Consider the following 27,843-nt stretch of genomic DNA (forward strand, 5'->3'; position numbering starts at 1 on the left):
ATATTTAAACTATTTCAAATTAACTGTCTGTACCCACTCTAAGGCAGATGTCGTGAGGTGCTAAAAAATGGAGGGCAGGGGCGCCTGGGTGACTCAGTCGTTAAGTGTCTGCCTTCAGCTCAGGTCATGATCCCAGGGTCCTGGGATTAAGCCCCACATCGGGCTCCTTGCTCTGTCAGAGGCCTGCTTCTCCTTCTCCCACTCCTCCTGCTTGTGTCCCCTCTCTTGCTGTGTCTTTCTCTGCCAAATAAATAAATAAAATCTTAAAAAAAAAAAAAAAAAGTGGAGGTCCTAGGAGAATGAGAGCAATCTTGTGGAGAAGTGAAGACACCTACAGAAATAATTGATGAACTATGAGAATGGCCATAAATGATGAAAATGAAATGCTATTTGGACATAAAGGTAACGTTCATTCCAGCTGAGGAAGAGAGGAAGGCTTCCTGGAGGCAGGATGGCATTTGAGGCGGGTCTTAGCAGTCGTGATTTGGAAGGAAGGGGTGGGTCGAATGAGCACGTCAGGGGCAGAACCAATGGAAGTGGAAAGACAGTCATGGGAACATTCAGACTGGTTTTTGGCAAAGCAAGTTGTCTTTTCTCTGGAGTTGAAAGGAAACTGAGGAGGAAGAGCTGATCCGGAAGCTCACGCTGAGAGCAGACTGTAGCTGAGTGGGGCTTCATGTAGTCATTAAAATGGAGACACCAAGCGCTACACAACACTGTGAATGTACTTAGTTCCTTCACTTACACTTTTGAATGGTTAAAGTGATAAAAGGAACACTGAAGGTTCTCGTTTTAAAATGTAGTCACTTTCTTTAAAGCAAACAGACAAACAAAAACTAGAGTGTGCAGCCCCAAACTAGATGTTACCATCTAATTTATTCATATTCTGGCTCTTAATTCAAGTTTTAGACCAAAACACTAGAAGAAATATATTAGTGCCAGCCTGGCAAAGTAATATTTATAAATGACTTTGATTTTTTAAATTAATTTATTTGACAGAGAGAGAACACAAGCAAGCCAGGGGAGGGACAGAGGGAGAGGAGCAGACTCCCCACTGAGCAGGGAGCCCACCACGGGGCTCCATCTCGCAACCCTGATCAAGACCTGAACTTCTTCAAGTCGGTTGCTCAACAGACTAAGCCACCCAGGCGCTCCCATAAATAACCTTCAAAGTTCAGAGGATAAGTTGGATACAATGACCTCTTGCTTCCTTTTTCCCTTCCTTTTACCTAAATGCATACAGAGAAAAAAACAGTATGTATTATTGTAGATCTGCATTTTACAATATACCGCTACTAATATGGGAGATTACTTTGAGGAGAATATACATTTTTTCTTAATTTTAATAGTTAAGAATTTATTTTAAAGGTTTAGAATAAACATCATTTACAAATTAAATTAGTTAATATAGGGACGCCTGGGTGGCTCAGTTGGTTGGATGACTGCCTTCGGCTCAGGTCATGATCCTGGATTCCTGGGATCGAGTCCCGCATCGGGCTCCCAGCTCCATGGGGAGTCTGCTTCTCTCTCTGACCTTCTCCTCGCTCATGCTCTCTCTCACTGTCTCTCTCTCAAATAAATAAATAAAATATTTTTAAAAAATAAATAAATAAATAAATAAATAAGTTAGTATATATACTTGACTGTTCTAACAGAGACCCCAAATTATGGTGTCTTAGGCAGAGATGAAATACTTTTCTCTTTCCTAGAGGAGTCCAGGCAGGTGGTCCAGGACTGGTAGAGCGCTTTCATGGTTATATAGGTCTAGGTTTCTTCACCTGGTCGCTCTGCCTTCCTTGACGCAAGTCTGTCTCAGGGTCCAAGATGGCTGCTCCAGGTCCACAGTCCTGTTCTCTTTCTGGCCAACAGGGAGGAGTGGAAAGAAGGGAAAGGCATGACCCACCCTTTGACAACACACTTAGACACATGAGAACAGTAACATAAATCATCTCTGTTCACGCACTGCTGCTCAAAACATAGCCTCATACTCACAACTAGCTGTAAAGGAGTCTGGAAAATTTAATTTTTATCTTATTTACTTATTTTATTTTAAAGATTTTATTTATTTATTTGAGAGAAAGAGAGAGCACGAGCAGGGGGAGGGGCAGAGGCAGAGGGAGAAGCAGGCTCGCAGCAGGGAGCCCAATGTGGGGCTGTATCCCGGGACCCTGGGATCATGACCTGAGCTGAAGGTTAATGCTTAACCCACTGAGCCACCCAGGCATTGCAAAGGAAATTTAATGTTTAGTAGGATCACCGACTATATGCCAGCTAAAAATTCTAAAACTATAGGAGGGTTATAGAAATTGGGAACAATTAGCAGACTCTTACACATAAAATTAACATTTTCTTTGCTATTACTGCTGATGGTGGGGGATATAAAGTTTCATCTTAAAGGAATTTAAGTTTAGAAATTCAGTCAACTGTAAAAAAAAATTTAATATCATAGTTTCCATCGAGATGGGGTGAAAATTATGGAGGTTGTGTATGAAAGAGTAGAGCTTAGGAAACACACTGGGAGTTTTAATTATTAACACAAAACTTAAGAAACTACCAAGGATGATAGTTTTTCTAACACTTAAAGACCATGCCTATGTAATGGCAAACATACAGATATAAGGTGAAAATTAGGTGTTCATAGTTCTCTCGCAATGATTTTCAAACTGGGACCCAAGCATTTCTACAGAGGTGTTTCAAGGACCCTGCAGAAGACTGATTTAAATATAATACATATATACAACATAGATAATTACAGTATATATGTAAAACTACCTGCAAAGCTATTATTAAAAAGACAGCAAGCAGAGCTGCCTCTCAGCCTGGTATACTGAACACACACTTATATCCTCTCCCTTCTTAGAACTCCATTAAAATTATAGCAGAAGGGCATCTGGGTAGCTCAGTGGTTAAGTCTTCGGCTTGGGTCATGGTCTCAGGGTCCTGGAATCAAGCCCTGCATTGGGCTCTCTGCTCAGCGGGGAGCCTGCTTCCCCCTCTCTCTCTGCCTCACTGCCTACTTGTGATCTCTCTCTCTCTGTCAAATAAATAAATAAAATATTTTTTAAAAATAGCAAGATGGGGAAAATGCATAATCCAATAAAACAAAGAAAATAGGAAGGCGCCATCTGTGGTCAAGAGATTAAAAGAAATTTCTGGAAAGCATTGAGCAGATGGATGTATATTGACTGAGAAGAGCTACTTCCTGGAATATTGGCAGTGGGGGAGACCCTGCCCCTTGGAACAGCAGGTCTTCTACCCAAAAGGATGTGGGAGAGAGGGGCACACATGGGGTCCGGGTGGGGGGTACACTTAACTGAGGGTCTTTAACTTCAGCCGCTGACCTTCTCACCCAGTCGTTCTCCAGAAGCCGAATGGCAGACAGCCTGGTGCGTTTACCCCTATGTGACTACTTCTCCCAGTCCCTGGGGCCCAACAAAAACCAAAGCCAAAACCAACAAACCAGTTGGGGTTGGGGACAGGGTTCCTCTCTAAAGAAATTGATTAAACTGTTTGGGGAGAACTAGAGCGATGACACTTGTCCTGCACGAGAACTAAGCCTTTTCTGCGCTCTGAGTCCAACACCACGTCGCCCTAATGCAAACCATTAATTCAAAAGACGGTCTGGATTTCTAGTTACATGCGTTGAGTTTAACACACATGCGCTATTTTCATTCTCCCCTGAATGAGAGGATGAGCCCTTACTTGAGCTTACTCACCAACATGGCGGTAAAGGAAAAATAAGATAAAATGGCAGGAGAGGAATGAGAAAGCTGGAAACGGCAAAGAGAGTGAGAAAGGAGGCATGGATGAGAGATGTCAACCAATCTTACATGGAAAGCACTGGGAGCCTAAGGAACTTAGGAAGAGTGAATAGAAACTTCGGTGCCCATGTAAAGGACAGTTTCTTGGTGTAGGTCATTGGCTCCTTGGGAGATCTCAAGGATTGGAAACACCATTTACCACAGAGGAAGGAGCCAAAGGGCTGAAATCAAAAGACTTCTGTGAAAGATCGTACATGTTCTGGTCAGTTACGCATGGTCTCTCTCCTCCCTTATAAGAAGAAACTACCTTTCCCACCCCTCACTCTCACAGGATATTAGAAGTTTATTTTCAGGAGGACTAGAGTCAGAAAATTTCAGACTTAGGGAGGGTGTTAGTGAGATGCTGGCCTGGAAACAAGAGAACTAATTAAAAGCCTGCATGCTGAACGGAGACCCACACTCCCCTATCATCCTGCTTGCTTTTCCTCACCGGCTTCTGAGAAAGTCAGCAGCCAAGTTTGTAATGCTCAAGGCTATTTAAAAAAATATTATTGTCTTTTTAGACTTGAATGGCTGTGGAGAAATAATCCAAACATTTGGGAGTCCCTCACGGAGGAATCCAGCTCACCGCTCCCCCAAACCCTACAGGGAGGCTCCCCTTGCCCTCCAGCTTCCTGTCAGCTTTAGGGCCACTCTCACTTGCCCAGGATCACGGGATGCTGAGGAGAGCCTTCAACACAAAAGGCAGAGATAAAACAAAGGAAACAGACAGTGCTCAATGTGGAGAAGCACAACTTCAAAAGACTAATTATCCTCAGAGAGAAAAATAGAACTTGCAGCTAGGAAACAAGAACAGGATGGTATTTTAAAAAAGAAGGAAAGAAGGGATCATCAAACTCTTGAAAGTGAAAATGGGGGCGGCTCAGTTGTTTAAGCCTCTGGAACCTGTCGTGATCTCAGCGTCCTGGGATCGAGCCCCGCATCGGGGTCTCTGCTCAGCAGCAAGACTACTTCTCCCTCTGCCTCTGTGATCCCTCTCCCTCTGTGATTGCTTTCGCTGTCTCTAAAATAAACAAAGTCTTAAAAGAAAAAAAAAAAAGTGAAAATGCAGTGGTCCAAATTTTAGCAAGGGAATCATTGTCAGAGGAAATTTTCCTGGAAGCCCAACGTAAAATGGATTAACATGGTATTTTATTAGCACAAATGTAGGTGAAGGCATGTGTGGCTGGAAACTCAGGGGAAAGAAGGTCATGTTCTCACATCCCTGTCATGGCTGCTCCTGCTACTTTGCTCTACTTACATTCTGAATCCTTCTTTGGGATGTTATTCCCACTTTTCTGCAAAGTCACTGGTGTTCATGTTTGTTAATGTAATAATATTGATAATACCTCTTAAGTTAGATGCCTTCAGCTTCAGGTAGGAGATACTCCTATTCAAACTGGTTTCATTTTTTTTTAAGACTATTTCTGAGAGAGAGAGAGAGAGAGAGAGAATGAGAATGAGAGAGCACAAGTAGGGGAAGCAGCAGCCAGAGGGAGAAGCAGTCTCCCTACCAAGCAGGGAGCCAGATGTGGGACTCGATCCCAGAACCTTGGGATTGTGACCTGAGCAGAAGGTATATGTTTAACTGACTGAGCCCCCCAGGCACCCCAAAACTAGTTTCACTAATACAGATACTTATTATCTCACCAAACAGGAAGTGGTTTTCAGGGTCAGCAGATTCAGTGGTTGGAAAAGGGGAGATCACAAGTAGGCAGAGAGGCAGGCAGAGGGGGAGGGGGAAGCAGGCTCCCTGCTGAGCAGAGAGCCTGAAGTGGGGCTCGATCCCAGGACCCTGGGATCATGACTGGAGCCGAAAGCAGAGGCTTTAACCCACTGAGCCACCCAGGCGCCCCATGGGACTCCTGTATTACTTGGTATCTTAAAAATTATGTGCATTGATCACTTTCATTTTCTTAAAAATGCCATTTGTGCTTGCTACAGAAAGAAAAAGATCATACTGAAATGAGCACGTACCAAATTTTAATATATCGGAGACCACTGATGCATTCACTTTTCCTACTCAATCAAGAATTTTTATATAGACCTCCTGTCATGTCTGTGCATTCAAACATGCTTATTAATGGATCACTGTTCAGGAATGTCAAAGCTCTGCCCTGGCTTTTTAAGATTCAGGCCTGTCCATTCTTGTATAGTTGTGCAAGGGAGTGTATCTTTACACACGTTAAGCACAATCAAATGTCCAGCAAGACCCAGGAATTCTGTCACATAGTCTAGTCACAGCATAATGGCCAGTTATGGAATAAGGAGTGAAGAAATAACAAATCCAGAAGCTACAGTTTGTGATTCCACTTTGTTTTGTTGTTGTTGCTTTTTTTTTTGTTGTTGTTTTTTAAGATTTTATTTGAGAGAGAGAGACCGTGAGAGGGAGATATTACAAACAGGGGGGAGGGTAGAGGGAGAAGCAGACTCCCCACTGAGCGGCGAACCCAACTTGGAACTCAATCCCAGGACCCTGGGATCATGATCCGAGCCGAAGGTAGACGCTTAACCAACTGAGCTACTCAGGCACCCCCAGACAAAATTATTCTGCTAAAATATTTCATTACCATGCATCTGCATTGTGCAAAATTAGAAAATATCCAGATTACCTCATAGAATCAGAATCTGAAAAGTAATCCGTTTTTCCTGTGAAAAAAGATTTTTAAAAACTTTAAAGTTTTAAGCAGTCTCTACATCAAGTATGGGGGCTCGGACCTGAAACCCTGAGATCAAGAGTCATATGCTCCACTGACTGAGCAAATAGGTGCCTCTGAAATAACATATTTATTTTTACTTTTTATTTTTTAACATAATTTTTTTAAATTAACATAAAATGTATTATTAGCCCCAGGGGTACAGGTCTGTGAATCACCAGTTTTGTATTTCACAGCACTCACCATAGCACATACCTTCCCCAGTGTCCATAACCCCACCACCCTCTCCCTAACCCTCTCCGCCAGGCAACCCTCAGTTGGTTTTGTGAGACTAAGAGCCTCTTATGGTTTGTCTCCCTCCCAATTCCATCTTGTTTCATTTATTCTTTTCCTACCCCCCAAACTCCACACATTGCCTCTCTACTTCCTCCTATCAGGGAGATCATATGATAACGGTCTTTGATTGACTTATTTTGCTAAGCATAATAGCCTCTAGTTCCATCCATGTAGTTGCAAATGGCAAGAGAAGTAACAGATTTTAAGGAGGCAGTTGCCAGAGATGTTTCAAGTTGGGTTAATTTTACACAGCAAAATTTACTGGGGTCTATAAAGAAACTAAGGCAAAGCATATATGGCTCCCCCTGGGTTAAATGAAAATGTAACTCATGCTCAAAGTTATGCATTACTTTTGTAAAAAAAAAAAAAATTAGTTCGCCCATTTAAAAATTCAAAATAAAATTGGTATTTCATATTATATATTTTACAATTTAGCTGTCTAAAAACTTCTTTTGCAAGAATGTAGTAGCAAAAACAGGATTTAGAGTCTAAAGATGAAGTTGAGATCTAGTACCTAGGAAAGAAAATTCCCCTTCAGGTCCTTACCATCGTATGCAACCACCTCACCAGAGTGGGGTGAAAAACAGAAGGAATCAATGGGCTAGTGCATGTGCATGTAGCATACTACTGGATGAGGGTTATTACTCTTTTTCTCAGGTTATATTTCTCTGTCTTCGATACCATCGTGATCTTGGTTTCCCAAAGGTCCTAACCAAGTAACTAATGTGAAACTATTTTGCAGGTCTGAAGCAGTCATCCCAATGTAAAGAAACGACATGCAAACTCTAAAGCCTTTCTAAATTATCCCAGCGCTGCTGCGGTGTTCGGTAAAGGACATACACCAACTGTAAGGAGCCTCAACCTGTGCAGTTTCATCACAGTGTGTCATTTTTCACAAGTGAAATGTGATGACGATGTACAAGTAACAGGCTTGGAAGCTTCTCTGGAAGTTTTTCATGTATTTTTAAATTATACTGTTAATAGTAAAACTCTTAGAAAGATATTTTATGATTACATCACATCAAGCCATTGTTAATAGAACAAAGAAGAAAGGCTAAAAGACAAGTCAATTATTTAATTAAATATGCACAGCTATCGATGTGGTTTTTTTTTCTTTTTTTTTCCTTTTTAAAGATTTTATTTATTTGACAGAGAGAGACACAGCGAGAAAGGGAACACAAGCAGGGGGAGTGGGAGAGGGAGAAGCAGGCTTCCCACCGAGCTGGGAGCCTGATGTGGGGCTCCAACCCAGGACCCTGGGATCATGACCTGAGCCGAAAGCAGACGCTTAACGACTGAGCCACCCAGGCGCCCCTCAACGTGTTTCTTAAAACAATGAGACTGAGGTATGTCCACTGAAGTCAGGTACCACTTCTCTTACCAACTGGAATCAGATATTAAAAATTCCTGTGATCTTGAAGGTCTTGTTATACTTCAGAGGACTTTTTTCTTTTGGCCACGAGATTTTTCAGGAAAAATTCACCTATTAAGGAAAAATGAAAATACATTAATATCAATTTAATGTAAATTTCAGAATTATACTTCCATGTTTCCCTTCTTTTTAGTCTTTTTTTTTTTTTTTAATGTTAAGCTCTACGCCCACTGTGGGGCTTGAACTCGTGACCCTGAGATCAAGAGGCACACACTCCACCAACTGAACCAGCCAGGCACCCCGTTAGCATCTTCCTTTTTTTTTTTTTTTAAAGATTTTATTTATTTATTTGACAGAGAGAGACACAGTGAGAGAGGAAACACAAGCAGGGTGATCAGCAGAGGGAGAAGCAGCCTTCCCACCAGGCAGGAAGCCCAATGCGGGGCTTGATCCCGGGCCCTGGGATCACGACCCGAGCAGAAGGCAGATGCCCAATGACTGAGGCACCCAGGAGCCCTGCTTTATCTCTTTCTCCCTCTCTTTTTTTAAAAAAAGTAAACTCTACCCCCATTGCTTACAAAAAAATTTTTTATCACTACAGTCTCTGTTATTCTTTCTAGTACTTCAGTATTGTAAAGATGACCCTATTATGTCTGTGGGTCTGCTTTTGAACATTTATTTATTCCACTCTACTTGCACTATCTATTCCTTGTCTCTGACAAAGCATTGCTGTTGGCACGATTCATTTCAGAGAGCAATTCTGCTACGTTATTAGCCTGGATCTGATGTTTATAAAACAGACCTCATTGCAGTTGAGCCGACTCATCTGATGGAATCCCATTAGCTTATCCCCCTCTAGGGAGGCAAGAGCTCTTCATTTACAACGGGCCTGCTCCCCACCCCCTCGGTGTGCCTGTGCATTAAGACGGCTGCTTAGAGGGGGTACATTCCCTTCTCAGGTCATTAGGGTTCCATTTAGTGTCTCACTGTTCCCGCACGGCTCAGTGCTTATTGGCAGAGCCCAGCACCGCAGGCCTGGTTTTATGAGGAGTCTGATGAACTTTGCTTTGTCATCTTAATATCCTAGTATAACTGCAATGAGCGTATCTGTACCCAATCGTCAAGAATCCCAAGGTTCACAACCCAGCCAAGTAATGAAGAGTTAGCCACGCTCCTCCAGAACTTATCTAAATCTGGCAGGAGTAGAACCAACATTCTCGGACCCTAACCCATCAGCGGAGTCTAATGCTCTACATAGTAGAATTCGATCTTTTACTGGTAACTTTAAAAAGTTCATAATTTACTTTCTTATAAATGTTAAAAATTTTCCTTAAAAAAAAAGAAATAAAAACCCCTTTCAAATGATTTTGCTTTACTCTAACCACTCCAGAAGCTGATGTTAGTTCTATCCTTTACAAAGGTTTTCAGCTTGCTGGCAGAATTCTTCTTGCTTGAAGAATAAATCACTTTATTGGCTTCCAAAGTCCCCACATCCTGTGAGTCAGTGTTGATTCAAAGTCTTGAGTTTTATAACTAGGATAAGCTGTGGTTAATTCATTGAAATGTCTTGAATTTCTTTACAGGAGCACACTGAATATCACTCATACATGAACATTAGTTTTTATCAAAAGAATGTGTGCCTAATTTAAATGTATCTGTGATTGTTCTTAAAGATTTTATTTATCTATTTGACAGACAGAGATCACAAGTAGGCAGAGAGGCAGGCAGAGAGAGAGGAGGAAGCAGGCTTCCTGCTGAGCAGATAGCCAGATGCAGGGCTCAGTCCCAGGACCTTGGGATCATGAAGTCAGCGGAAAGCAGAGGTCTTAACCCAATGAGCCATCCAGGTGCCCCTATATCTGTGATTTAAGCCCAATATGTAACACAATCATCTAAAAGATCATTTACGGTAATCACGTAGTTTGGACCTATCCAAAAAAATAACACTTATTCTTCAAGAAATTATAATTGTGAAGTCCAACTGACAGGGAAAACATTATAAACATTTTTTTGGATTAGGTTTGGGCTTCAGATATGTTCTCATAGACTTTTTGATGGCCACGATCACATGACTTTTTAACCCTTGGAAAAGGCTTTTCTTTTTGTAAGTCAGCTCAAGCTCCTAATCAAAATAAGAGCTGAAATTACAAAGTGAAGAACTGCAGTGTGGCTAGCAAAAAGAGTCGAAATTTCTATATGGAAAAGAATCTTAAAATTTTTTCCTATCGCCTCTGGGAGAAAACCATAAAGATATTAATGGGTATGCAGCAATGCCATCAAACCGATACTTTCTAGGATTTAAACTGATCTGAAATTAGGAGTTTATTTAGAGATGCAGCTGGCATGGCTGTCAAATGAATACATATTTTTCAGAAAACGGTGTTATATACTTCACTGGTATTTGTCATTTCTGAATAACCTACTACTGAAAGCCACACAAAGAATAAGCTAATTACTCCTGTTTTCATTACAGTGGCTGAGCTAGAAAGGGGGAGGGGATTCTTTATTTCAGGAAAAAAACAGGTTTAAGAGAAATTTTTCCTTAACAAGTCCTCTATGGAGCAAAGTACCTAAGATGTTCCAAAAAAACAATTCTTCCTTCAAAAGGCAAGCACAGCTATTATAATTTTACCGTGGGAACTTACGGTCTGAATAAAACTATCCCCCGCAGTGTAACTTACCTGCTTTATATGAAGAACGCACCAGAGGGCCACTAGCAGTATAATGAAATCCAAGTTCATTTCCTACTTTTTCCCAGTATTTGAACTTTTCAGGAGTAATGTACTCTTCAACCTACATTTAGAGAATTCATTCAGATAGATTTTAGAATTTCCCTAAAGCATTGTGATTCTGTAGAAAATCTACGCTCATGCATTCAGGATGGTTTTCACTTCATAATTTATCCAGTTGCCTTGAGGCTTTTGCCTCTCCTTTCTCACAGATGACCTGCCTACTGGTTACTAGGCCTCTCTATCAGCACTTGATTACGGAGGGAAAACATCAGTTTCGTAGTACATTAGCTGTTCTGAAAGTTGAAAAAGATGAGATCACCTACAGAGATTATATATCTGTATTCCCCCTTTGTGGACTAACAGGTATAATCAAGAATTAATCACACCTATCGGGTTCTTGAGGACCAGACTTCCTGGTCTTGTCTTATCTCTTGTGCTCAGCCCTGTGTCTGGCACACGGTCACTAGTCAACAAGTTTCTTGAATGAATGAATGTTCAATACAGAAATAAGAAGACAGAGTCTTCATTTTTACTTCACCTCTGGCTCTCACGTAACTCTAAAACCAATCACGAGATGACCATGTGTGAATGAATGCAATTTCCCAACTATTTAATTCCTTTTCTGTACATTCACTTAAGTCACACAATTTTCAGGGCAGCAAAAATGTGCCAGTATTATCTGCTGGCTTTATGCCGACAAATGGGAACTGGGACTTGGAAATATACATGGAATGTTACACTAGAAAGTCAGCAGCTTCTCAGTTGTGCCTATGGATGACAAAGATTTAATTCAAACTGCCAGCGAACATTCGGCAACTCAAGATGGCAATACCTTAAGGTGGCGTTTTGTTGGCTGCATATATTGTCCTAAGGTCAAACAGTCCACATCGGCCTCCCGAAGTGCTACAGAAAAAAGGCACACATTACATTAGCAGATTTTTAACAAGATTTTTTAGTTTAAAAAATATGTATTTTATTTTTAAGTAATCTCTATACCCAAAAGGGGGTATGAATTTACAATCCTGAGGTCGAGTTGCATGCTCCATAGACCGGACCAGCCAGGCACCCCAAGATTATTTTTAAGTAACCTCTACACCCAAAGTGGGATTCAAATTCTGAACCCTGAGATCTAGGGTCATAAGTTGGGGAGTAAGACTGTATCTATCCATTCAAAAGAGCCAGGGAATATGAAAAGGATTGAAAACATAGGAATGAGAAAGATACTCATGAGGGGCTGACAGAAAGAAGGACAAGGTACTCTAATATTATGCAATAAATGCTCAAATATGGGTGAAGGGGTTTCAAGCGAGAGTCTGTTAGGCAGAAAAGAAATGAACAGTATATGAAAGGCCTGACATCACCTGTATTATAGGCCAGACTTGCTGAACGCAGTTTTACTAACTGTGCAAGATATGCTCTGGGGGATGTGATTTGACCTCTCACATATCAGAATCTTTCTAGTAAAACTGTAGTTTTACTCTAGTAAAGAGGAACTTTTCATTACTATTCACACTTGGTACTCACAGAACCAATAAGTAACTGCAAGTAGGCAAAGGATCCTCATGTAAGTAACAGGCTGTTTTGTTGTTGTGTTGTTGTTTTTTTTTTTTTTGCAATTTATAAAGCCCAAGAATCACAAAGCATATGGGCTTATGAGACTAAGATTCAGCCAAGTCCAAAGCACATCATGTTATCTGACAATGTTACCAGTCAGCTCTTCCTCAGAGGCCTGGCTTCATCTTACTCATCTCGACAGGCCTGTGAAAGCTCCTGGCCCCTGGCTGGCTCTTACAACTAGGCAATGACTACATAAGACATGTGGATAAAATCTTATTTTCACTTGATTAAAGGGTACAGAATAAAATGAGGTACCAATTTCATGTCCTGAGATTTCTGCGTATCATTCCATAATGTTCTAAGAAAACATACTTCTGGGTGCCTGGGTGGCTCAGTTGGTTAAGCATCTGCCTTTGGCTCAGGTCATGCTCTCTGGGTCCTGGGATCCCCACATTGGGCTCTCTGCTCAGCGGCGAGTCTGCTTCTCCCTTTTATCCTCCCTCTGTGCTCTCCCTCTCCCTCGAGGAAATACATAAAATCTTAAAAAGAAAAGAAAACATACTTCCTTTCCCTTTTATGCTGCTGTTATAATCATATCCTGCACTTTGTTCTTACTGGCACTTTTGTTGACACTATGGAGGAAATGTAACATGGCCTTCAAAATGGGGTTCCTGCTATTACTCAAATCAAATGAAAAAGAGTTTTCGTTTTTCAATTTTTTTTACCTTTCAGTGTTGCATATACTTGCTCATCATTTTCGCCTAAACCCAACATTATAGATGTTTTAGAAATCACATTGGCCCGAACCTCCTTGGCATGTTTCAGTACACGCAGAGACTGGTTGAAATTGGCCCGGGGATCACGAACTTTCCTTGAAAACAGCAGAGCTGTTGTCAGCAAGAATAACCACAAGTTCAACTAAGTACACAGTTATGCAAGCCATCTCCAAGACCAGGAAAGGACATTCCGGACATCATATTACACCATGTGGTTCAATACCAGCATTTGTGAACAAATATCTAGCTGTTACTTTTGTAAGGAAAATCAGGCTTTAGTGGGCCCCAAATTCTGTCTACTTTTAAGGCCTTTCAAGCCTGGGGCAGAGAAAACTAGAACAGAATAATTCAGTTTATGAATTACTCATTGAGAAACCCAAATTCAAAGCGGAAAATGAGTGATTGTAAGGGATAGTCAAGAAAGAAGAGAAAAAGAGTAGAAGTAAGAAAATCTTAATACCGGACAAAGGAAAAACTGCTTAACATGAATCCACATTTCAGAGGTCTGCAACTTTTATGTTCAGTTCTTTTCTAAAGACCAAGCTGCCCTCTGCTGGTGAGGATATGACACCGACACCTCTTAGGTAAAAATGCACGATTCTGGAATTTTCACTGGAAAGGATAATGTTTCTCAAGTGAAACCAAGGAAATTGGCACCCACTGGTGGTAGCATCATGAGAAATGACAGGGCTGGAACAGGCTGTGTGTTAGACTTCAACAGCCGCCAAGCCACCATATTTTAAATGGTGAGAAGGCTGAAAGGACAGAGTTGCTGATTAGTTGATGTTAATCCAGTATTTGTTTGAATTCTAATGCACCTTTATTTTGTGTAACTGACTTGCTGGTATTTTTTTTTTTTTTAAGATTTTATTTATTTATTTGACAGAGAGAGAGATCACAAATAGGCAGAGAGACAGACAGAGAGAGAGATGAGGAGAAGCAGGCTCCCTGCTGAGCTGAGAGCCCAATGTGGGACGAAGAGAGCCCAATGTGGGACTCGATCCCAGGCCCCTGGGATCATGACCTGAGCCGAAGGCAGAGGCTTAACCCACTGAGCCACCTAGGCGCCCCTGACTTGCTGGTATTTTTAATCAGAGACCAGTTCACAGGAAGGAAGAAAGGAAACCAATTTGTGAATTTAAAAATAACCACAAAACTGGGGCACCTGGGTGGCTCAGTGGGTTAAGCCGCTGCCTTCGGCTCGGGTCATGATCTCAGGGTCCTGGGGTCGAGTCCTGCATCGGGCTCTCTGCTCAGCAGGGAGCCTGCTTCCCCTCTCTCTCTCTGTCTGCCTCTCCATCTACTTGTGATTTCTCTCTATCAAATAAATAAATAAAATCTTTAAAAAAAAAAAAATAACCACAAAACCGACAACACCAAACACAATTACTCTAGAAAGTATTTCTCCATTGACTTTGTCATGTTCCCTAATGTTTATGATTTAGTGGAAATGCTGATTATTGTTTACCATACTTTTTCAAGTTCTATAATACAGATAATGTGTAGCAGCTACTAAGCTCACTGCCAAATATACTTTACTAAAATTAAATAAACATTAATTTTGCCTGAAGGTTAATTTTCTTTTTGAAATATGAATATGGTCATTAATGTGGCATAGCAATCTGTAAATTTTCCTAATTATTAACATTATTAGAAAGAACAGTACCTACTTTTAAGGAGATTGAAAATACATCTGAATGAGAACAGTGTTTCTTTTGTATCACTTATTGCATATTTTAGTGCCAAATGTGTTTTTTAAGTCTTTTCTTTCTAGAATTACAATCAGAGTAGTTGCTCTTGTATTATTTTTTCTTATTTTTGAAAACTATTCTTTGAAAAAAAGAACTCATTGGCACTTGCAATATGATACTATTTAAAAAAGGAAAAGACGCTCATGATGTGTCTGCACCAAAACATACACACGTGCATATAAATACACACACTTAGGTTACAGTAATTGATACTACTGGGTGGAAATAGTATGCTTGATGCTTATGCTCTTTTTGTTGGCTATTTTCTGATTTTCAAAAAATTTTCTGATTTTCCTATAATACATATATATTGCTTTTGTTAAGAAAAAAAAGAGCTCATTTTGTAAAAGTCAAATAGGAAATCCTCTCCTGAAAAAAGTGAGAAAATAGAGTAGATCCTCGCCCTCCAAACTTGCCAGTGTTGCTCTGTACATGAAATCACCTCTGTAATTCTGGAACTGTTTCTATATTATGTGCATACACATCCAGTCCTGATAGAACAACTTTTTCTATTGCTTTTAGATCTCCTCGGAAATCAGGAGTGAGACATTCCACAAGAATTTTTGGATTCCTATGGGGGAAAAAAAATAAAAGCATCAAACTGAGGCAAAGAATTGACAAGGTTATTGCTCAAAACAGAAATTACCAGTAATCATTTGGTATCGGTTTCAACATAGTAATCTTTAGAATCCTAAATGTTCAATGCCAATCCTAATCTTTAAATCCTAAATGTTCAATGCCAAGGAAAGGCATGAACATCCAAATGTTCATATAGAAACCATTATAAGAAAAAAAAAATTCTGAACATCAAATATTATGTACACAGCAGTTAATACAGATCTGTTGCAAATAGTGATCAGAATAAATTTTGAGATTAATAGACTTATACTTTATTAAGCAGGTATTAAGATAATAATGTTGCTCAAAACAATTAAAATGTAAACATAAAACATGAAATATAAAATATCTTTTTATTCTTTGGAAAGTAAATTGGGACATTTCTTTCTTTTTTTTTTTTTTTAAGATTTTATTTATTTATTTGACAGGCAGAGATCACAAGTAGGCTGAGAGGCAGGCAGAGAGAGAAAGGAGGAAGCAGGTTCCCTGCTGAGCAGAGAGCCCGATGCGGGACTCGATCCCAGGACCCTGAGATCATGACCTGAGCTGAAGGCAGAGGCTTTAACCCGCTGAGCCACCCAGGCGCCCCAAATTGGGACATTTCTTATGTGAATGCAAATAGTATTCGATTGCTTTAATTCTGGTTTCTTTAAAAATTCATCATATAGTGTCATCTTCTTTTCCTCAGGCAAATATTTCACAAGTGCTGTGGGTTTTAAAAACGATTTTCTGAGCTGCTGAGTCATGAGTTTGCTTAAATGAAATACAAGTTAAACATTAATCTTCTTATTTATATTCTGACTATATCTATGCATTCAAGCATTAAAATGTGAACTAGGTCATAGTGCTGTTCCCTTTGACAGCAGTAGAAATGACTAGGACAGCTGATAAATTCTTTCACAAACCCAATGGCCAAGTTTCTGGAGCTATTTCCTGAGAGAAGAGATGTAGAAAGGACCACATACGTACCCTTTCATAGATAAGAGATGTTGAAAGAACACAGCTTATAACTCACTGTTTTTTTACTTGTAAAGCTGAGACTCATCAGTAGTTTGTGATATCAGTTTAGTGGGTTGTAAGCAGAACTTTTTAAAGTAAACTATTAAAAAAACAGAAAATACTGGGGGATCATTAAAAAACATTTACTAAGTGCCAGGTGCTCAACTAGCACTATGCTGTAAGGAAGCAAGCGTAACTCCTTCAGTGCTTTTTAAATAGATGGGATTAAATTTTTTTTTAAAAGATTTTATTTATTTATTTGACAGAGAGAGATCACAAGTAGACAGAGAGGCAGGCAGAGAGAGAGAGAGGGAAGCAGGCTCCCTGCTGAGCAAAGAGCCTGATGCAGGGCTCCATCCCAGGACCCTGAGATCATAACCTGAGCCAAAGGCAGTGGCTTAACCCACTGAGCCACCCAGGCGCCCTGGGATTAAATATTAATAAAATGTGGATCATGGGTAAATTTCCCAGGGTATATGAATATGGATAAAATCTATACCAAGTATTGCATACTTTAACAATGTGGGAAATTATCTCCTTCTATATACTTCTAGATGGTGATTTATTCACTATTAGTGCTGGGGAAGTCTGCAGATTTATCCACCTTTTAAAAATTACCCCAAGTTAAAACTGCCACTCAAATATGATGGACAGGTTCTATGACCTAAAGGTCTGTAAGTCTGTGCTGCTGAATTCCTAAAATTTTATGCAAATATGTATTTGTATGTTTGGACGGACTTTTTCTGGAGAAAAGACCATATAATTTCCAGGAGGTGATCAGAAGGGTTTATAATCCCCTAAAAGGTTAATGACCTCCACTTTAAGGTAAACACCTTAAAGAAACTGAATTCAGATGGGCTAAAGAAAAGTCCTCAAATTACACAAGCAAATGCAAAAAAAACAAGTACCTTTCCTTTAAGTATGCTACAGTCTTCGCAAAATGCTCAGCTCCTCCATCAGGCAAATCTAGAAACAAAAGAGTCCACTGCTCAAGATGATGTCACAAGTTATTAAGGGCCAATTTCTGGAAGAGGCAATGATGACCCACTAACCATCTCGATCCACAGACGTCAAGACAACATAATCCAGACCCCACTCTGCAATTGCCTTTGCAGTGTTGTAGGGCTCCCTGGCATCCAGCGGAGGCGGATTTCTTGCAGTTTTAACAGAACAAAATCTGCAACCTCTTGTACATGTGTCACCCATCAGCTAGAACAGAAATGTTATAATTTAAAACACACAGATGGATGACCCAAAAGAGCATATGCTGAGAGAATAAAGCGAGTTACCAAAAAATGCATATAGTTTGATTCCGCTTATACAAAATTTGAAACATTCAAATTAAAGAATTTGTTGAGGAATACAGATATATATAACAAAACTGGAAAGAAAAGGAAATGAGAAGTTCAGAATTAAAAACTGTTAAAAGGAGGGGCGTCTGGGTGGCTCCGCTGGTTAAGCATCTCAGCTCAGGTATAGATCTCAGGGTCAAGAGTTCAAGCCCCATGTTGAGCTCCAAGCTGAGTGTGGAGGCTCCTGAAAAAAACAACTGTTAAAGGGGAAAAAAAAAAGGTGATGTGATCAGGAAAGGCTATACGGGGGGGGATTCAAAGATAATGTTAATGTCCCACCCTCAAACTGGTTAAAATCTCATATAGTGGGGCGCCTGGGTGGCTCAGTGGGTTAAGCCTCTGCCTTGGGCTCAGGTCATGATCTCAGGGTCCCGGGATCAATTCTGACTCCACCTTATTAAGCCTATATGTCTCACTCTTTGTCATTTAACTTGCAGGGCCCCCATCCAGGGAGAGGAGCTTATGTCTCTACCTCCCCTGCTGTTCAGGTTGGCCATGTGATTTGCTTTGGCTAACAGAATGATAGCAGCCATGGCCAAAAAGATGCCTCAAATGTGCCTGGATGGTTGGCTTGCCCTCTGGTGCTCTTTTCATTCTTTATGATGAAGAATTTGGCATAGAGACCTGCTGATCTAAGGAAAATAAAGCTCTGTGGAGCAGACCTGAACCCTGAGACCTCAACCTACTTCCTGCAGTCCAGTTTTAGCCCAGTTGAGATCAGCTGTACCCCAGGCAACTAAAGGGTCATGAGAGAGAAAAATAAATGCTTATTATTGTATAGGGGAAAAAAGTTAAGCAATCATGAATAACATTTCCAAAAATTAATAGAGGAGATATCTCAAGGCAGCACGTGATTAACTGTCAGATATATGGAAAAATCAATAACAGATTTATTCAGAGAAGGATGAGAGCACATCAGCCTAGATTATTCTATCAGACTTTCAGACTTTTTTCCTTCATATTTCTCATGAATTCATATGTAACAAAAAATCTGGTCAGAGACTCAGAACGCACATTTTGAGGAGAAAGACATAAAATATTCCTTTCGGTTACTAGACTAAAACTTTTGAGTCCGAGGTTGTTCTTACCATGATTGTGGCTGTGGCAGTGGCATATTCTCCACCTCCCCAACACTCTCCAATGTTGGGACATCGAGCTTCCTCACACACCTGGGAATAATAAGGAATGGAATACAATCAAGTTGCAAATATTAACCAACTAAGCAAATCAGTGATCAGGCTTAAACTGTCCATTCTTTACAATGTATTTATGAAGAAATTCACTATTCAAAAATGTTATTAAACTGCCAAACTGTATATATATTAGGATCCCATTTTTAAATCAAAAACAACATGAATGTGGGGCGCCTGGGTGGCTTAGTGGGTTGGGCCTCTGCCTTCGTGGCGTCATGGGATCGAGCCTCATATCGGGCTTCCTGCTTGGTGGGGGGCCTGCTTCTCCCTCTCTCGCTGTGTCTCTCTCTGTCAAATAAATAAATAAAACTTAAAAAAAGAACCACCAACATGAATGTATATATTTTACATGTGCAAAGAAGGTCTGGATGGAAATATGCTAAAAAATGAAATGGTGTAGTTAACATTTGGGATGGCATACATGATGCTTCACATTTAACATTATATTTTTTCCAATAAGTGTATTTAATTTGTAATATAAAATATATACAAAACCCCCCATTTCCCAAATTGTGGGGGAAAGAATCTTTTTTTTTTGTATTATTAAATCTGAAATTAAGAAATACAATTAATTTTTGTTTCTTTTTGCAAGGAAAATGACTTTAAAAAATTTTTTTTAAGATTTTATTTATTTGTCAGAGAGAGAGGGACAGAGAAAGAGCATGTACAGAAGCAGGGGGAGCAGCAGGCAGAGGGATAAGCAGGCTCCCTGCTGAGCAAGGACCCTGATGCCAATGCTGGACTCCATTCCATGACCTGGAATCATGATGTGGGCTGAAGGCAGACACTTAACCAACTGAGCCACCCAGGCGTCCTTAAAATTTTTTTTTAATTTTATTTTTAAGTAATATTATATTTAAGTAATCTCTACACCAAACATGGGGTTTGAACTCACAACCTCAAGATCAAAAGTTGCATGCTCTATTGAGACAGCCAGGTGCCCTGGGGGGAAATAATTTTTAAATATAGTTCCATTCCTGATACTAATGCATCCCTAAATATCTTTATTCACTTTCCTTGCTGTTTTTGATACGTGCTTTATTAAAGTGTAAGTAACACATATGCAGAAACACTATGACTTTCAGTTAAGAGGGACATTTAATACTCTGAAACTTACTGTATGGAGATTCAAATTCCGCAATGTATTTTTCAGTTTATTGTAATTTTTCCCCATGGGAATCTCTGTCTTTAGCCATGGAGGTAGTCTTAACCTGAGGAAAGCCAAATATAACTATCCATTAACAAATATGTTCCCAAATAATCACGCAGATTTGCTCTATAACAATTCTTACTGCAGAGTTGGGTTTTTTTGCCCCATAATCCTGGGCTAACTCTTCTAATTTCTGCCAGAAGAGTAAGAACAGAGAGTCACATTTAGACTCGTTCAAACCACTTCAGAACACACTCATAATTGTGTCTAACAGAGCAATATGCTCATGTCTACCTTTTGCAAAGTCACAGAGTAAAACCATCCTAATGAAAGAATGAGGAAGTTTCTGAACATCTCATTCCCCAGTGAATAATATTGACAAAAAGTTCTATATGTGGTCAGAGAAAGGAGCGATCCCCCAAGTGTACTTTCTGCTCTGCATTCTAGATTTATGATGGTTATTACTGAAAAAAATCTAAAATTTGGAGAGAAGAATATGTTTCCTCAGGTTCCCCTTGACTTATATCCACTTGTGGAGTAAAAGTTGTTGGGTAAGGTCTCTCCCAAAACAATCTGCCCTCTGTGAAATTCCCTCACCATTCTTTTGAATTAAGGCAAGGTATCCGTAGGACATATGTACATAGAAGCAACAAGTTAGATCATCAATACGCAGTAACAATGGAAATTTCATCAAGATCAAATAGACTAGTAGCAAGGTGATAATGTTTGCTCTATGCAGAAATTTTATGCTGAATGCACAATGGGATGGCTAGGTCCTAGGAAGATTGAAGAACAACTATCAAAAGGATAGGATAGAATCAGAGGATTCCAACAATTTCAGCTATTTACCTATTCTATGTCTGTATCACTTCTAATGATTTTTAGCTCAATTTGCCAAGTCTGATTTAATTTATAATCCAGGGCTTGGTTATCCGTGAATATAATGCACAATGAAGGAGTTTATCTCAAAATTTCAATTACCTTTCTCCCTTCTGGCGTTTTAAGTTTCCTTTATATTCATCCCACTTGCTCTTGTCCACAAGATCACCAGATAAAAAATCTTGAAGGTCTGGTCCATTTTGTAAGAATTCCTTTTTTTTATCTGGCAAGGAACTTACTGCTCTGACTGGACTGCATAAATATCTTCCGAATATCTAAAGAGAGTTCATTAGGACATGTTTTTAGTGAGATTTGAAGTAGCTTTAATACCTAAAAGTGAGGGTAGAACCAGAGAAATGATACAGAAATTATGTCGAACAATTTAAAAGCTTTGTGTAGGAGCTCAGAATCTAGGATTTAAGTCTCAAGAACAAAGGAAACCTAAAAGAGAATGGGAGCTAACAGTTTACTGCTAGAGATACAACAGATTTGGAAACCTTTGGACCTGGCTAACATGTCACACTTTCATGTAACCCACTTAACTACCAAAAGGCTGTCTTTCATACAGTTTAAACTGCAATAACTGGAGATGCCACAGCTCTGAATTTTCCACTCTTGAGTCGAGTCAAGGACGTATGAAAGGAAATTTGCATTAAGTCTCTCCTCTCTGGTGATAGGCATAGTGTTAAAACGTAGAAGTAACGCGCAGCTGGTTTTAAAGAACTGGAAGGAGGGAAACCAAACCTAATGTTTTAATTTTTTAGATTACATTCTATTTTTGAACATGGTAGTCCATTTGTTGACCATAAGAAAACACTGGCTTCTAGATCTGAACACGAACGTGTACAAGATAGCCAAAACACTAAAATTCACAAGTCAGTACATGCAACGCAAGAGAACCTTCAGCAATTAAAAAAGAATGCCTGTTGGGGTGTTGCGGTATTGCTACCGCACTGGATCACTCTGCCTCTAAAGGCAGAACACAGGCTTTTGTTCTCACTGCCCAGACCGGTGTCTAGTACAAAGACTGACCCGAACACAAAGTAGGAATCTGGCGTGCTCAACGCCGTGCTCCTATAAAGCTCCAACTAATAATCCAGGGTTCAGATCACTCTGATACGCGGGGCGGGTTGGCGGGGGGGTGGAACCTCTCATCGCCTGCCAGAGAGACCTACAAACCAATACCAGAGACTCTACACGATCGTGTGTCGGGAGAATTAAATGAGATACTACATGAAAATTTTTAGAACAGCGTCTAGCTCAAGTAAACGCTAGTAAGTGCTGGCCTTATTACTACTGGGCGCTCTAAAGAGATGGGAGCCCCCCCCACCCCGGGCCCGCACCCTGCTCGCCCCGCCGCTCACCCGGGGCCCCACGGTGCAGGCGGCGCCCCCGCAGCGTAGAGACATCCCTCTCTTTTTTTCCCTAGGAGGGTCGAGGGATCACTAATTCCTGGGAAAGACAGATCAACACACCGTCGCTCGGTTTATGACGAGGAACCTGAGCCACCACAGACCCAGCGGTACTTGAGCTGCTCCGCGATTGGCTGCTTTAGCCTGGTAGGGTCGCGCGCTCATGACGTCATACGCAGGGCCCAGACGGGTTACAAGAACGTGATGACGAAAGACGCTCTCTCTTTGCTGCATCTACTGCGAGGTAAGGTTGTTTCGGAAATTTGTGAGTTTTGGGAATCTGAAGCCATCGGCTCGGGGAAAGCCCGGGGCCCGGGTCTGGCGCTCGCATCCTCTGTGTTGGTCGTTTCCCGGCGCGGCGAGCGCCATATGGATCTGGCGGCCTTGGGATTCGAGAACTGTATTGGGCTTGTGGGCCTGCCCCCACCCCTCAGCCTTGCCGGGCTGGCGCCGCCGTAATGACTGCTAGGGGTGCGCCGAGCGGGAGTTCGCCCGCTGTGCTCATAGCCCCTGTCTAGCAGCCTCGGTTTCCTGGGCAGGACTCGGCGGGGGCCTTTCTCCGGGTGGGTCGTCCTGTGTCCGCCCTGGGGGTTCTGCTTGCGGGTCTCCGGGGGCAGCGGAGCTCCGTGCGGGGTGGTGTGGCCGCAGACAGGCCCCGCGCCGGCCTCGTAACCGCAGGGGTCTGTGTTTCAGGATGAAGACCATTCTCAGCAATCAGACGGTCGACATCCCGGAGAATGGTATGAGACCTGATGTTTGTGCTCCTCTTGGTCTTTACTGCCTACTTTGTACCTGGTTCCGGGGCCTCACAGATGCTCTCTTTCAGTCGACATCACCCTGAAGGGACGCACGGTGATCGTGAAGGGCCCCAGAGGAACCCTGCGAAGGGACTTCAACCACATCAACGTAGAACTCAGTCTTCTTGGAAAGAAAAAGAAGAGGGTGAGATGCGGCTCGTGTCGTGTTCTGTTTCCCCTTCCGACCCATCCGTGGCTGGGGTGGAAGGGAGTGATGTAGTAACCCCGGATTTGGTGGCTGTAGGAATGACAGAACCGAGATTCCTTGTTTAAGCTTGAAATCGGGTGTGGGATGGTGTGGCTAGTGTCGGCGGGACTGCTTCAGTGAGGTCGGGAGAGCGAATTCTGATGATAAAGCTCAGTGTTCCTACCGTAGTCGTCGTCAGCATCAGGATCTTAATACTGTCACCAGTGGGTCACCAGTGGGTGACAGTATTAGGAATCTTAGGGACCAGGCAGGTCTTGGAAGCCTGATGTTTTAGTTTTCTAGGAGTGAAGTTGGATGTAACTTGAAAAATGAGTATTTCTGGGTTGGCATTCCCTTGTGAAATGTGTTTCGTGACGTCTAGTATCAAAAAAGATCATAATGGAGGACTTCAGACGTGATTGCTTTAATGGGGGCTAATGCTCGAATCCAGAGCAATTCCCTGAGTACGTGGGTTTTTCTCTCAGGCATCTGTATTACAGGAAGGAATCATACGACGTGTTTGTTCTGTTTCAGCTCCGAGTTGACAAATGGTGGGGGAACAGAAAAGAGCTGGCTACGGTTCGCACCATCTGTAGTCACGTGCAGAACATGATCAAGGGCGTTACACTGGTAAGCAGACGGTCAGAGGGCCTCCTTTCGGGAGGGGAGGCTTCTTTGCTGTCACGCATGCATACAGCCTGAGTGTCTGCTGCGGAAAGTAGACTATGCCTGTAGTTCATGGAGGTATTTGGGGAAGGGTGATCTTGGCAGTTTATAATCGGCATCTGTGGGTCTTGAGGATTGAGTCTTGATAGTAGGCTAATGGCGTTTTTTTGGGGGGGGGGGGTAGGATGTGTGGTGTTTTTGTTTTTGTTTTTAATATAGAAACGTAGCACATAGGACAGGTTTTGATTTGTTAGCCTGCCACTCTCCAAAGGCGCCTCTTGAAGAGGCAGAAGAAGCTGGATCTCCTTTCAGCAGTCCCTGTCTACTTTCCTAAAAGTGTTTTTGTTGTCATTCTCTTTACAATTCCATTTCCCCCAAGTCTTTAAGATAAAGTTCATTTTGCTGTCTTTGCTGAAATGTTTTTCTTCACATTAAAACTCGGTCCTTTCAGAATGTGCCTCAGTAATGGCACCCTTCAGCTCCATTATAAGCCAGTTGGGTCATGTTTCCCCTATTTACTCTTGGCTGCCAGGCTAAGTTCCTCGAGGGCAGAGGGCCTGTCTGAGTTGTCATCTGGTATACTGGGGTATACCTTAGTAACTCAGTAAATGTTAGTCTAGTGCCCAAGATGAAGGGCTTTGGGGTTCTCTCTCTCTCTCTTTTTTTTTTATTTTTTTTTTAAGATTTTATTTATTTATTTGACAGAGATCACAAGTAGGCAGAGAGGCAGGCAGAGAGAGAGGAGGAAGCAGGCTCCCTGCTGAGCAGAGAGCCCGATGCGGAGCTCGATCCCAGAACCCTGAGATCATGACCTGAGCCAAAGGCAGAGGCTTTAACCCACTGAGCCACCCAGGTGCCCCTGGGGTTCTCATTTTTAAAAGCTGACTTTGTTTACTGTGGTCATAGGAGGTAGTAAAATAAATGCTTCCTTAAAGAACTTGAGAGTCTATTGAAGAAAGTCAGAAGCATGTATACAATTTGGAAGATTTGGTACAAGCGACCACTGTTACAAAATCTTGACAATGAGTGCTAAGTGAGGACTGTTTCATTTTTAAACTACAAATAATGTAAGCACCCTACAAAATTTAAAAACTGGATTTGTCTTTCAAATTGTCAGCTTTGCTAATAGTTTGTTTTCTTGATAGGGCTTCCGATACAAGATGAGGTCTGTGTATGCTCACTTCCCCATCAACGTTGTTATTCAGGAGAATGGTTCTCTTGTTGAAATCCGAAATTTCTTGGGTGAAAAATATATCCGCAGGGTTCGGATGAGGCCAGGTATGTGCCTACCTTCAGATATGGTTCTGAAATGTTTACCTGTGAAGACTGGTGTTTGGGCTGGCTATAAATCCTTATTTATTTCAGAATTGTCCATTTTGATTATGTATGTAATAACTCTTGATGTTAAGGTTTTGTATTGTATTCATACTCATTGTGATTCTTAAAAGCTTATACGTTAGTTTCAGGGGGTGTTAGCTATGTTTAATTCTCTTTGCAAACTGAAATCCTAAAAAATATTGGAATAGTGGTTAATAGCATAGACTGCTTAGGTTCAAATCTCAGTTCTATTGGCTTTGGGCAAATCATCTACTTTTAGCTCATTTTATTTATCCAAAATTGGGAACATCTCATGTCTAGATGAATTAAAATTAAAATATACTTGGAACATTTCTTGCTTGATACATAATAAACACAGAAGCATTAAAAGTATTTTTAATTTTGACATTAGAAAATTGTACGTGCGTATTTTTAAACAATTTATTTTTAGGTAATCTCCACTGAATCCCAAGATCAAGAAACATATGCTCCACTGACTAAGCCAGCCAGGTGCCCCAACATTAAAAATTTTAAAGCTTAGTGCTCTCTTGATGCTGCTCTCTTGATTCCATTGGGGTAGGAAGAAGGAATTCTTAGTACCATTTAATGAGTTTACAAAAATACTTTGTGGTATTAGCTATGGTCAGCAGCATTTAATGGGAACCCTTATATAAAAAAAAAACTTGAGAGGTACCAAATCTATACAGTAGGAATAAGACTTGATAAGAAAGCTGTGGACAGTTAAATTGAAAACTATCTTCTCATACTCCTTGACTGAATCCCTGAAAGTCTAACTACTCTGGAAAAGATTCATTCAAGCAGGAACACAAACAAGATTTTGTCCAGATTAAGTCAGGTCCTATAAAAATCAGAATCTCAACAAGTGTCATTTGTTGTGTAAAATTGTAAATGCAATAAGTTGCTACTGTAAATGTTTTTAAAGTAAGTATTGTACAGATTTGATTTTATGTTTACCCTGTGTGAATGCTTTCTCCCCTTTTTAGGTGTTGCTTGTTCTGTATCTCAAGCCCAAAAAGATGAGTTAATTCTTGAAGGAAATGACATTGAACTTGTATCGAACTCAGGTTTGTTTGTTTAGTATGCCTAATTATGTCTACAGAATTTTGTCTTGTAATTGAATACATGGTATTCTGCTCATTGAGTGAGCTTTTTCATTTGTGAAATTAAGTAAAAAGTACCTCAAAGATAATAGGTTTTAAGTATGGCATATAATAAAATCCTTTTATTTTAAGATGAATTTGGCTGGTAATGTAATTTCCTTATGTTTTTTACTGTTAATAGCTGCTTTGATTCAGCAAGCCACAACTGTTAAAAACAAGGATATCAGAAAATTTTTGGATGGTATCTATGTTTCTGAAAAAGGAACAGTTCAGCAGGCTGATGAATAAGATCTGAGGTAGGTTCTTGCAGTGTCTGTAAGTTTCCATACTGATTTTTAGAGGTCTTAATTTACTAAGAGTCTGAAACTGGAGTTGTAATGGCAGAAGGTGAGTTACATTCTGGAATACAGTAGATGGCAGAATAAGAAAAGTGACATACATTTTTATTATAAACTAGTAATCTAAACGATGTTTTAGGTTATTGAGAGTAGAATTTAGTTTTGGAGGGTATTGATGGAAATTGATAGATCTTTTTATTCCCTCTTACAGTTGTCCATCTGCAGAAACAGCGAGAAGCCGGATGATTTTTCAGACTTATTTGTGATATTTTAAAGATGTAATAAAAGCTTTACTGATTTGTGGCTTTTTCTTTTTCTTTTCCTTTTTTTTTTTTTTTTTAAGATTTTAATTATTTGATGGACACAGTGCAAGAGAGCGTGAGTGGACTGGGGAGGGACAGGAGAGGGAGCAGTAGGCTGGGCCACTTAGACGTCTCTGGGACTTTTTCTTAAACCAATAAGCCTTCCCAACTATTCGGCAGGTAATCATTCGGAAGTAAATTGTAGTGTGCTAAGAATAGTAACAAGGAATAAAATAGGAGTTTTTTCTAGTAAAACTTCGAGGGAGAATTGGCTTTTAGTTTTTTGAAGGAATATCAAGGGCATTTCAGGCAAGAGGAATGTAGTACCAGTGACAGGCAACAGCATGTGACTTCATCATTGGATGTAGAACTTTTTTGGGGGGAGCTCCTGAAGGTATCTAATTTTGCAGAGGCATAAATTTTGAATATTTGTTAGGTAAGTGTGCTTGAGCCACTTTCCTGTATACCCTTAACTTGGAAAAAGCGGGGGGGACAAAGTGATAGGGTTAATTTGTGTGTGATAAATGTGTC

General features: G+C 40.7%; 2 protein-coding genes across 3 annotated transcripts; one reads left to right on the forward strand and one right to left on the reverse strand.

Moving 5' to 3' along the window:
* Positions 1-7,732: 7,732 nt before the first annotated feature.
* On the reverse strand, positions 7,733-22,695 carry LIAS (lipoic acid synthetase). Of its 2 annotated transcripts, XM_059163297.1 has the most exons (11): positions 22,537-22,695; positions 21,275-21,447; positions 20,261-20,354; positions 19,039-19,119; positions 17,651-17,807; positions 17,507-17,564; positions 15,424-15,552; positions 13,180-13,325; positions 11,730-11,800; positions 10,847-10,958; positions 7,733-8,276 (listed from the first exon to the last, which is right to left on the reverse strand). In XM_059163297.1, exons 1-11 carry the CDS (start codon positions 22,579-22,581, stop codon positions 8,221-8,223), a joined length of 1,122 nt encoding a protein of 373 aa, XP_059019280.1. In that variant the 5' UTR covers positions 22,582-22,695; the 3' UTR covers positions 7,733-8,220. The 2 variants fall into 2 exon arrangements, with proteins under 2 accessions (XP_059019280.1, XP_059019291.1); XM_059163308.1 differs by lacking the exons at positions 17,507-17,564; positions 17,651-17,807; positions 20,261-20,354.
* Positions 22,696-23,277: 582 nt separating this feature from the next.
* Positions 23,278-27,313, forward strand: RPL9 (ribosomal protein L9). The gene is made up of 7 exons (XM_059163322.1): positions 23,278-23,324; positions 23,411-23,526; positions 24,103-24,198; positions 25,380-25,512; positions 26,556-26,636; positions 26,854-26,968; positions 27,222-27,313. The coding sequence occupies exons 1-6, from the start codon at positions 23,279-23,281 to the stop codon at positions 26,958-26,960; spliced, it is 579 nt and encodes a 192-aa protein (XP_059019305.1). The 5' UTR covers position 23,278; the 3' UTR covers positions 26,961-26,968; positions 27,222-27,313.
* The last annotated feature ends 530 nt before the right edge of the window (positions 27,314-27,843 follow it).

The sequence above is a fragment of the Mustela lutreola genome, chromosome 1 (genome assembly GCF_030435805.1).
Source record: "Mustela lutreola isolate mMusLut2 chromosome 1, mMusLut2.pri, whole genome shotgun sequence".
NCBI classification, from domain to species: Eukaryota; Metazoa; Chordata; class Mammalia; order Carnivora; family Mustelidae; genus Mustela; species Mustela lutreola.